The sequence below is a fragment of the Bombyx mandarina genome, chromosome A1, assembly GCF_030267445.1.
Source record: "Bombyx mandarina strain Sakado chromosome A1, ASM3026744v2".
NCBI classification, from domain to species: domain Eukaryota; kingdom Metazoa; phylum Arthropoda; class Insecta; order Lepidoptera; family Bombycidae; genus Bombyx; species Bombyx mandarina.
Genome location: NC_143234.1, coordinates 17,401,986 through 17,414,602, shown reverse-complemented (window position 1 = coordinate 17,414,602; position 12,617 = coordinate 17,401,986). Strand labels below are relative to the sequence as shown.

General features: G+C 34.8%; 1 protein-coding gene across 4 annotated transcripts; it reads left to right on the top strand.

Annotated features, from left to right (window-relative positions):
* The first annotated feature begins 1,870 nt into the window (after positions 1-1,870).
* Positions 1,871-11,869, top strand: LOC114240218 (uncharacterized). Of its 4 annotated transcripts, none has more exons than XM_089739685.1 (9): positions 1,871-2,136; positions 2,706-2,870; positions 3,674-3,766; positions 5,775-5,920; positions 8,532-8,697; positions 9,212-9,342; positions 9,825-9,962; positions 10,582-10,759; positions 11,583-11,869. In XM_089739685.1, exons 3-9 carry the CDS (start codon positions 3,704-3,706, stop codon positions 11,709-11,711), a joined length of 951 nt encoding a protein of 316 aa, XP_089595811.1. In that variant the 5' UTR covers positions 1,871-2,136; positions 2,706-2,870; positions 3,674-3,703; the 3' UTR covers positions 11,712-11,869. The 4 variants fall into 4 exon arrangements, with proteins under 4 accessions (XP_089595811.1, XP_028026493.2, XP_089595810.1 ...); XM_028170692.2 differs by having other exon boundaries at positions 1,879-2,136; positions 2,762-2,870; XM_089739684.1 differs by having other exon boundaries at positions 1,882-2,136; positions 2,545-2,870.
* The last annotated feature ends 748 nt before the right edge of the window (positions 11,870-12,617 follow it).

Sequence of the window (12,617 nt, the reverse complement as noted above, 5' to 3'; positions counted from 1 at the left end):
GGTGGTGGTACCTACCCGCGCGGACTCACAAGAGGTCCTACCACCAGTAAAAGCTGAAATAGCCTTGAGAGGCTGTGTCTATGGGTTAATTCGCTCGTCGAGCCCTTCGCAAGCGACGGGTTCGACGAGGACGGTGACCGGTGCTTGTGGTACCTAAAAGCACCGTTAATGGATCGGGAGGATCAGTAATGACGTGTTTTGGGCGACGTCGACTGTTTACCATTCGGCTTACAGGATCAAGGATTAGTTTCCAGTGGGGAGTGTTGATGCGTTAAAGAGCATAACAATAACAAGCGAGAATAATACCGAGAATCCTCGTAGTCGCCGACACGCCGAATGTCACGAGCGGTGCCGGCACTTAGTATGTAAGATAGGCGTTATTTTGTCGAAGCAATTTGGAGCTTCGACCTCAGGTATAAAGGTGGAAAATGGCACTCACGATGTTATAACTATGAGCTTCGGTCACTGCTTAATTGAATATTATAATGGGTAGTAAAAGGAGTGGATAATGAGCTCAATTAAAAAACCATTTTAGTCGATTGCCCTTAAAATTGCTAGGTCGTCTCGTCCCCATTAGTTAGTGAAAAAAACCCATCAAAATCTGATGCTTTAATATAAAAAATTATTTAAATTATGATGTAACTCACAGTAATGCAATCTTATCAACGGCCTTGAAAAATATTTAGGGAAATGCACATGTTGAAATGTAAGTTTAAGGTCTCCTAATTAGACCGTTGATAATTAGACTCTGATCAAAGCATTGTATAATTGATATATCGGTATATCAAAATAAAAACTTGCATTTTGTTGTTTTCATATTGCGGACGATTGTTTCAGTTGAATATTGTGAAACTTTAGAATAGAATACTTTAAATACGTATTTCATTACAAAAATTAGTATCTAACGGCGAGGTTTGAACACCGGCATAGTCGAAGTACTTGATACGAGCAAATTGAGTACCTTATTTTTAGATCACGACAACTTCAAAACTATTCAATAAAATATTAAAACTACTACAAAACTAATAAAGTCTTATAACAAAAATGAAATCCGCAAAAATTATAATTTGTGTAATTACCGACCGCCCTACCCAAATATTTCTGCCGTAATAATGCGGTCTGAAGGGTGTGGTAGTCGTTATACTGTAAAACTTAGAACTCATGTCTCAAGATCATTAGCGTTATTTATGTTGTGGATGTCTATGAGTTATGGTAACCACGGAACACCAGGTCGACCGTGAGCTCGTCTACCCATCTAAGCGACAAAAAAATTGTAACCAATAATTAACGATGCATTACATAAATTCGAACGTAATTTCAATAAAAATAAATAATAGCTTAAAAAAACGGGTGCATGGTATAAGTAGTTATAAATATTTTATGAACAGATATCAGTAGAAGGAGGTAGAAGGGTTATTTTTATAATATCCTGAAAAGCACCCCACGCCTTTTTTACAATAAAATCATTTTTTCTTACACAATTTTCAATTCAAATTTATTAAAATTTATTTTCTATAAAAGCGTAGGTATTTTGTTAGTTTTTTAAACTATTATTTATTTTTCATTTATTAGTTGAATTTAAATTTTTTCAATATCTTTTTCCATTTTTTTTTAAATGTTGAATTGTCGTCCGTCCTTATTAAGTATACCTACCAAATTTCAAGTTAATCCGACGTTTTAAGGGGGTCAAAATCATGTTCAAAGATTCCGTTACAAACATACATACATACGTCTGAAGCTAATAAAAGCGTATTAAAAACGTCCAAGTCTTGAATGTAAGCCAGACAGACACCTTATTTAGTCATGTAGGTAGGTTGACTGACTGTGCGAGCGATGAAAGTCAAAGATCTCACATACATTCGTTATGTTGCTAAGTTCATTGCTTGCGTTTCGCATCAAAATCGATAAAGCACTTGTGTGTCTAACTTGTTTACAAATAATTTTTAATAGTTGTGTATGGAGTTCATTCAAAATTATTACGTAGAGCTGTGTTTTAGATAACAATTTCCGATTATATGTGCAACAGACGAATATTGATATAAAACTTTTATCTTTTAATAATGATTGAAAACAGACGTGCGTAAAAATCGTGTTGTACTATAGCTTAAAGTTGTAAGAGCACACTAGATATCAGTGGTAAGAGTGTACCTACATCAATTTTGTCTACTTATCTTCAAAAAAAATCCTTTTCTTGTTTTTTTGAATAAACTAGTTAGAACCGTTATACATAGATCCACGGATTGATTTGTATTGTATACGTGTGTATACAAACCACAATGCCGATAAAATTAACACAAAATTTAAATGTTTGAGTTCAGTATCAAAAAGTTTTTATTATAATTATGTCTATTTTGAAAACTAAAATTGTAAAAATGCCAATTAACTTCGTATTCGCAATAATATGCATATACGCAATTCATATGCTAACATGTATTTTATATTCAAACGTATCATGTTCACATCACGCGGTTTGCACGACACATACGAGTGTATTATATCGTAGACATAATACCATTGACTTAATGTGAAATTAAAACAATTTAGGTACTTCTGAATGAATCATTCCAAAATTGTAGCGATTCAAATAACAACAGTACGCTCGTCATTTTCAAAGTTTGAATTTTATTTTGAGTATTTTATTTCTTCGAAACTAGCGATGCGTCTCTTTTTGTTTGAATAAATTTTCATGCTTTGTGCTGTGTCAGTGTAATCCAGTACTTAAATACTATAGTTATAATAGTAAATATCTAGTTTCGTCTAGAACAATGAAAACATAAGAATGCTTACTGAAGAAGAAACTGTACGCAGACACCGACACAGTTCGTGTTGAATTTGCTTCTTAGTACACGCATACTACGAACAGATTCAAGGTAAGTTCAAATATTTAATATCTTTAAATTTTCAATAGTATTATTTCATAAAAGCAATTTATCGTTCACATAATATTCTAATAAAAAATTGTGTGCCACAATAAAAAAAAACTCATACAAATTAACAGCAGATTCATAAGCTCTGTCCACGAAACAAAGTATTAATTGGCATTAATTTTGTAATTTTGATATCGAAGTCACATCCCCAGCTATCATAATATTTATCATAACGTGGAATAGCGTGGCCCATCTGGAGATATCTGGAGTCAATGAAAAAAACGAAGAATTGTTTGTGCTGAATAACGGAATCATAGTCTTGAAACAAACAAGAACACATAACAGTTTCTCACTAGAAAATTGGCACTATAGTTGCATCTACGAATTTTGACCGACATTTCCGTTTTACGAACAATATGCATGATAGAGGAGTGAAAGAGAATTATTATTATTCATAATAGTTAATAATTTAACTGAATTTCTCTTATATACATATTATAATTATATTGGCCGTTTTTATGCTTCGTTGTGTATCTTTTGGTATTCCGCAGTAAATGAATTAAATGTGAATTAATCAATGTTAAATAACCGAATACTTAAAGAAATACTTATAGCCTGACAATTATTATTTGAACAAACATGAAACGTTCTGAACATTCGTCTAGTCGATACAGCGAGCCAAGCGAATCGTCGGTGAAGATTTGAGCAGACGCTTGTTTTACGATAAAACCATCATCTGAGTATTACACTTTTTGTCGGGCTGTAATTTTGAATGTCTTTAACATATTTTCATTTCCTTCTCACAGAGTGCTAGTGGAACTTAAACATTGGACAATATGAGACGTTGTCAATTTAACACCATCCAACTATTCATCAGTTTCGGAAAACGACAGACAAATGTAAGTTTTTATGTATCCTAATATCATTTACGCCATTTGCAAATCTGACAAGGATAAAAAAAAGTAGTTTTATAATTATTTTATTCGCTATAATATGCGAAATCAAAAGAGGTGCTGGTGGACATGAGGCTGAAGCCTTTTGACTCTGTCTAGACTAAGGTCACAATAATATCGCAAAAGCGGCTGTCAGAATTTTCACACCTCTAAGGTCATGGCTACTTACTAGAATTGCACTTGACTAGAATATACAAGACACTGGTATATATTAAAGTGAGAAATACAGAGCCAGCAATACATATCTATATATTTTTAGGAGGTTATGGCAAAGGGTATAAAGATCTTCCATCGAGCGATTCATATTGTTCGGTATACTGACGGCCCAATTGTTATTGTTCGGAACTTGTGTATATTCAAACTTATCTTGAAATTTTCGAAAGAGAGATTCAGGCATCTATCCAAATATCTTGTGTTCTATGATGGCCACCGCCACATATTCTTATCCAGGATATCTAGCGTAGCGTTCATGGAACAACATATGCCGGCAAACATCCAAATCGCGCTAATGACAAATATTCATGATAATCTTGCTATAAGGTCTGGCAACATACTTATATTTTTTTTAAAAGTTTTTTTTCCCGTACACGTAAATTTATTATTGCATTGGCGTTATTTTAAAGATTAAATATTATATGATAATAGTATTTTTAAAAAGCAAAGTACATTCAGAGCCATCTTCCCAGGACGTAATACATTTTCATTACTAATCAAGGTTTAACTACCATCTCATAAATCTTATCTTGATACACTTGGTTCAAATACATTTTTTTAATTTATTTAACACGGATATTTGCAAGGGTAATCCTTGGAATTGCGGCTCTATAATAAAATAGTCATTTTGACCGCCGATATATCGCACATCCTCGGGCTGTCGTCAATTTAGGAATGCATGCTATCATGGATAGCGTGTCATTGATATGCAAGATGAAATACTTGGGAGAGAGCAACAAGCCTTATGGAACGCCAGTGGTAAGGATCAAATTGTCAGAGCAGCAGCCGTCAACGATGATTGCGATGCTCTGTCTATCCAAAAAGATAGCGATCGACTTGTAGAGTCCCTCAAGGACTCCGCGAGCTCCGCGATAACTTCAACTGAAGTAGTCGAACAAATTCAAGAAATTAAACCGAAAAATTATTATAAAATGCGTGGTCTTATAATTCGATCCATCACCTTGAAAACCAAGGAAGGAGTCGCGACAGGACTGTAGCTCAAGGGTTCCAACCAGTCACCCTTTACGGGTATAAGGGGAACATGGGTAGTCTTTGAGGAAGATGGAACATCCTGTTGGTGCTATACAAAAGATGATTCAAACCGGTTAGCGCACATATCAATTCGGGGACCCATATTTTAGGACCAACTGCGGGAATGCAATTCGGCACATTCGACCTATGAAGTCGAGAAGTTTCTGCCACCGCTTGACTATACAATATCTGTTGCTTATCTCAGACAGAAAGCTATCACATCACACAGGTGGATGTTCGGTGTAGCTCCTCCGTCATCGAAAGTTAGTTCGAAATTAAGTTTCACCACAAATCAGCCTTCTCTTTCACACGATTAGCCAGATATACATCGAATTAAGTTAACCTAACTTAACGGGACTTCTCCGGACGCACGCGTTTTTTTTTTAATTGTAATTGTAGATATATAGACTGTATAATAAATTCCGAATAACATTATTCGAAACGTCTGTCTACCAAGCGCCATCTTTGCTTCTTCCCTTTATCATTTTCCTATATACAGAGCTATATTTTATTTATGAATAAGTGAAATATCTGATCCTCGAGTAGTTGGAATATTATATTGATATACATATTTTGAATTTTCGCTTCAGATGTTTTAGGAAGCTATTAAAATGAGATAGATCTAATTGTTAACACTTTTTCGTAATACAAACTGTTTTAATTTGTTCAAACTGTATCTGTTGTCACTCTCACCGACGTCATATTTCAGGTTTTTAACAATGGAGCAGTTCGCGCAGATTTTTTTGATGCAACGCTGCTCTCGTGCAGATCAGTTCACATGCAAAACATCAGTAAAAACATGCAGTACATAAGCAAAGAAGATAGAAAAATTACTTTAGACCCGTATACAATGAAGTAAGTATGTTTCATGAATTCTTCAATACTTATATTAATAAACATATCTAAATAGTTTGAAATTTATAAAAACATGCTTTAATAGCAAATCGAATTTCATTTCTGCCACGAAGTACATTACGGTCTTACTCCCTATTTACAACACTTGATTTTTATTAGAGAAAATCAATTAACAGGTAGCATGGAAGAAGCTATTAAGGTGTAGTCTGAATTTAGGATCATCGTTTATCGATAAGAGAGTTAATGTAAGTTAATATTTACAACAAAAATTACGACCACGAAAATCAGAAGTCAGAAGCTACATTTGAACCGTTTTTTTTTGTTTCTATACATTTTCAATCTTTCAAATACTGTAATATACTTATTACGAAACGTTTTTACTAAGTACCAACATTATAATATCTACTAAAATAACCTTTATTAAAGTTTATTATCATAGAAACGTTAAATATTTGACTTAATGTCTGTAATTTTTTATATTTCCACGAATTCGACCATGGAATTTTGAATACAATTGTCGAAAGAAAACATTTGTTATTTATGTTATGTACTCAAATGATTTTGGTTTCACCCAATTCAATGTCGCTCATTAAAATAAATGTATTTTTAAAGTTTAGATGAGTGAACGAGCCCACCTGATTTTAAGTGGTTGCCAGAACCTATAGGAAACACAACGTGTATGCCACCACCTTAATATTTGAAGTATAAGTCCCAAATTAGACTAATTAAAGTTTTTGCGGGTTTTATGTGTCAACATTTTAAGCTTTCATGGTAGAAGCCATTTTTGAATAGAAGTACGTACTGCCTGCGGAATTTGAACACCGGCATAGCTGCATCATTCGATGCAATACACAAGCCGTCTTATTCTTTAAGCCACGACATCTACTAATAAAAATTAATTGTTACATGTTTATACCTATTTTTTAGACACTTTCGTCTTTCTTTCACTATGTTTGAAATTTATTTCAATTCCTTTTTGGTGGCAATAAGCAGAGAAGCTTTGGGCACACCTTATAGCTTTTGGTGGCCGCCGTTTCTTATCTTACAGTAGATCTCTTACAACTGATACACTGAAACCGATAATGTAAGAGCTATCTCAGTTGAAACACTTATTACACCATGCTTTTAAAAAATTGATAATCAGCTGCTACAAAATTGTAGCAGTTCCAATCATTAGTAAAGAACATTAATATGTATGCGGAGTATGGATAATAAATCCAATGTTACTTTTATCAGCTAAATAAACTAAACTAAAATATTTCTCATTAAAACGATTCACAATTTAATTAACCACCTGCGCATCCTATTGTTATGTTTTATTTAATTTATATTAAATATAACTTCGATTATATTAAAATTTATATTATACATCCGGTTTTCTCTTCAAAGTTACTAAACAGTACCAAGATTCGGATATACAAGACTATGAGTATAGTATTTTTTTTATTGCTTAGATGGGTGGACGAGCTCACAGCCCACCTGGTGTAAAGTGATTACTGGAGCGCATAGACATCTACAACGTAAATGCGCCACCTACCTTGAGATATAAGTTCTAAGGTCTCAAGTATAGTTACAACGGCTGCCCCACCCTTCAAACCGAAACGTATTACTGCTTCACGGCAGAAATAGGCAGGTTGGTGGTACCTATCCACGCGGACTCACAAGAGGTCCTACCACCAGTTAAGATCAGACCAATCTTACTGTATGGATGTGAAGCATGGACGCTTATACAGAAAGAAGAGACGAAACTTCTTATGACTGAGCGAAAGGTCGGCACGTCCGGAAAAACAAGGATGTTGAAAGGCTTTTTGGTGAGCCAAAAATTCTAGGGTGATGAAGGCGCGGAGGCTCGAATGTCTCGGACATGTAGTGCGTGTGGAGCAGGACGGCCTGTGAAACAGGTATACACGGGTGTACCGGAGAGACGTCACCCCGTAGGGACGGCTAAGTACCGCTGGTCTGACGCTGTGGAAAGAAATTTCCTGAGCTTCAAGTGTCGGACTGGCAAGGCGTTGCGCAGCGCCGGGATGAATGGCAACGTTTATTGTCGGAGGCCAAGACCCATTTCGGGGTCATAGCACCAGCGCAGTAGTAGTAGTAGTACATATTTCACTTTCATTTTTTAGATCATATAAATAATTAGATTGTAATGAATATAAATTTATTAAGGGTTTAATATTGACGGACTTAGTGGTTCAAAATCGGACCTCTCGTTGAAAGTTCGGACCTCTGGAACTCAAAGTTGGAACTAAAGAACTACAGGGCTCTCAGTCGGATCTATTTCGAGCTAGAGGGTCCTATATAGGCTCTAAATTTCGAGTTGGAGGAGCAGGGATAGCAATGAATACCAACACCCACCTTGGAACTTGGTACCAAATTCTCAAATATAACGGGGAGGTAAAAACTGATCAAATTTACGCACAAAAAATTTGCTAAAATTATCCCAACACCACAGTGTCAAGACTATACCATTCAACCAACCACGATACGCATAGGGGCCATCTGTACAAAATGCGCTTATATATTATTATATTGGTCAACATCGATTTAATTTTCATATATCAGTAAAATAAAATACACTAAAGATAAAATTCCGATTGTACTATTACAGAACAAACAATCCGATTCAAAGACCTCTATGCGTAATGATGAACTGGATGCTAGCGAAGCCCAAGCACGTACTAAAGTACGCTAATGTTTACCTAGAGCAGGACTTTGACGTTGTGGCCGTATCGTGCTCGCCGATGCAACTCATGTGGCCAGTCAAAGGCTCAAAGGTATAATAATGTTGTATCATTGTATGTAATACTAGGTTTTGCCCACGACTTCGTCCGCGTGGTTCACAAATAATGCTTTATTTTAGAACAAATTTGGTTGGCATAAAAAACGTTATAGTGAGCCAACCTAACATATAGACATATGCTGCTGCGGACTTTTTTTTAGATATTTTAAAGGGGAACAATCCTGTCATACATTATTTTAGCGAAATTTTAATCGTTTCTGCAGCGCACGCAGCGGAAGCTCCCAAAAAGTAAAAATACCCCGATTTTGAAACATTATTTATTAGTGCTCCGCTTGTATTAGTCTTAGCGTGATGTTATAATATATTATATATATATAATTATAATAAATGGGCTATCTAACACTGAAAGAATTTTGCAAATCGGACCAGTAGCTCCTGTGATTAGCGCGTTCAAACAAACAAACTCTTCAGCTTAGCATATTAGTATATAGATGTAAAGAGCCGTTTAGTTTTGGCAGTTTAATTTCTATTAAAACACCTTATTTCAGATAATTGCGGCAGACTTGATGAAATTTTTAGAAAACAATCCGTCCTACGGTCCTCTCGTCGTACATGGATTCTCAGTGGGAGCATATGTATGGGCTGAACTACTGGTTCATTCTTTAGAAAACAAGGAAAGGTTATTATTAATAATCAATATTTTATGAATAATTCAGTTTTTTAAGTCTGTCAACCCTGACCACTCTGTTTTTGCTACTATGCAAATTCTTTGCTAATTATCTTAATTTGATTGTGTACATTCCCCTTCCATCTATATATATAAAAATGAAACCCGTTTTCCGTTGTCACGACATAACATGAAAACGGCTTGACCGATTTGGCTAATTTTGGTCTTGAATTATTTGTGGAAGTCCAGAGAAGGTTTAAAATGTAGATAAATATGAAAGTGCTCGAAATTAAATAAAATTAACAATTTTGTTTTCCCTTTTATGTGTCCCCCATCGGACGCATTCCTTTTGTTTGTTTTAAGTTTATTTTATACAAAAGCTTAGGTCTTTTATTTATCGATTGAGGCACTACGAAGTCTGCCGGGTCAGCTAGTATATACATAATTGTGAAAACAAATTATATATTATGTTTTATATATGTTTATATGTGCAGGTACCAACCCGTTCTCGACCGTGTAAACGCACAAATTTGGGACTCACCAGCCGATGTATATGAAATTCCCATTGGACTTCCAAATGCTGTGTTCCCTAAGAATAAGATCCTCCAGAAAGCTCTCAGAGCTTACACAATGTAAGTGAGCTATGTGAATACAGTGATCTATAAATTAATTGTTACATCAGTTCAGAGGTGAAATGGAATTAATTAATATTTTATTTTGAGGTGTAGGGTCGCATGCGGTTCTGTTGCACGTGGTAGGTTCTGCTGCGGTGGTAGGCTTGGTAGTCTTATCACAATCGTTTATTTCAATGCAATGGAGAATTATGCGACCTCATATATGAAATTGGGTGGTGACGTTCTCATTAAGATGCCGACGTTGGCTCTTAACATCAGAAGGTCCAAGAGACTGACTGCCAATCTACACAAAAAAAAACAAAGATTTTTTTATACCCACTAATTAATATTTCCTTTTTCTCTTCTGGTCTTGGCCTCCAGCATTATATATTACTCTCTTTCACAATTAACAATTTTTATATAATGTAAACAAAAAATCTAGCATGAACATATAATGAACTTCATAAATACATAGAATAACTTTAAATTACAATTTCAAATGTGCTTTAATAACTAATTATGTGAACAAAAAGCAAAAATTTTTAAAGATAATTTTAATGGACAATGAGCGTGTCAAGCACCATGTTTTTTGCAAGCACGTGACTGGAAATAAAATTAAAACGATAATTAATTCCAGCTTTCATATGAAATTGTTAAATAATGTGGCGACTAAACACTACATGCGTGCAACACAAGTTTACCACAACACACCTTGTCGAGCGCCGGGACTGTTTCTATGTTCGTTGACGGATCCCATCGGCGCAGCCAAACGAAGTAGACACGCTCATGACACGTGGAAATCTCTGGGAGTTAAGGTAAATCAAACACTGACCTCATCTCCTCACCTCTGACCTCGGAAATTACATCTACAGAAGCTTCTCAATTATTCAGTAAGGTCCAAGGTCACATTACACGACTTCAGTGATGATTTTGTGTATCAGCTATCAAGATGTGCCGAGCCATATTTTTGTATAAAAGGCAATTAAAACCATCGGCTATGGTCAATAAAAAGGTGGTTAAGTTTGTAACTCATTCTTAGTACTCTTAGCAAAACTCGGCACTGGGCAATAAATAAATAAATAATGGAATAATATTAATAAAAAGAATAATAATTCTAATAATAATGAAAGCATGTTTTCATACTGAAATTGATATTTTTATTATATCAATTAAAGTCAAAGGAATGTTATCTATTATCAATCTTGTTATCTTTGTTCTAGAATCATCTGATTGTTATTCATATCGTATTCTAAAGACGAGTTACAATATATTAATTAATATGATATCTATACTTATACTTAATATTATAAAGAGGAAAGATTTGTTTGTTTGTCTGTATTGAATAGGCTCCGAAACTACTGAACTGATTTAAAAAAATAATTCAATGTTGGAAAGCAAGCGAAGCCGGGGCGGGCCGCTGGTTAATCATAAAGATATACCTACATTTTGAAGAAGAATTATTTTCTCAAAAGACTTAATAAAGTACTTGTGACATAAAAAATCCACCATCAGCTTATAATAAATAAGCTATACTTTTTCTAAAAATACAAATCGATTTCCTAATCGTCATACGCACATAATGCATATAAGCCAAATCTAGGAGTATACCAAACTGACTTAATTGCGTTTTTAATACAGGTTAACTGGAAGTGCTGGGACAAATCTCCTCACATACAACATTTCATTTACCATACAGAAGAATATCTTGCAGCACTCTATTCACATTTAGGACAATCAGGGGTAATTAAGCCAATAGCACAAAGGTAAAAGTCTTAGGTAAACTATAAATAGATAATAATAAAAAAGAATAACAGGTCGACAAAAAAGAAACCGAATACCACATAATATATTTTTTTATTTTGTTTTTACTCATAATGGTGCGTGACATTGTTTACTATAAGATCATATTAAATGAACACTTTACAGATTGTATTTTATTTTATTCCACTCTGTATTGATGCAAACTATAAGCATTATAATTAATTGAATCAATTCTGTAATATCTGACGACACCACTCAAACCCAACTCTTGATATGCTGGATTCGTAATTTTTGCTAGGACAAAACTGCAAGTAGTAAGGACAGTCTTTTTGTCAAATGAATCTTGTCTTGTCTTGAATTTGATGAAAATAGCGTTGAAAGCTTAGAGTATACATAAAATATGTATACCCTAAGGATGAAAGGTTTCGTCATGTAGGTAGATAGAAAATTTTAGCGTAATTTTAACACTCTTAAATTCAAGACGAAAGAAATAAGCAGGATTATACCTGATGCATTGCACCTAATGAGCTGTGAAAAGCTTTTCTTAATCTGGGCCTCATAGTTTTGTCCGCACTCATTAGGGATTTAATTTTTTTATTTATTACTTATGTGGGTAGACGAGCTCACGGCCCACCTGTTGTTAAATGGTTACCGGAGCCTATAAACATCTACAACGAAAATGCCGCCACTCACCTTGAGACATGAGTTGTAAAGTCTCACTTTAAACAGTACAACGGCTGCCCGCCCCGCCCTTCAAACCGAAACGCATTACTGCTTTACGGCAGAAACAGGCAGGGTGGTGGTACCTACCCGTGCGGACTATTAATACATTGATTCGAAAAATATCAGACTCCTTCTGCGTTTTAGAGAGACGGGTAGGCAGATAACGATTTATGCGTCATTGAAAATTAC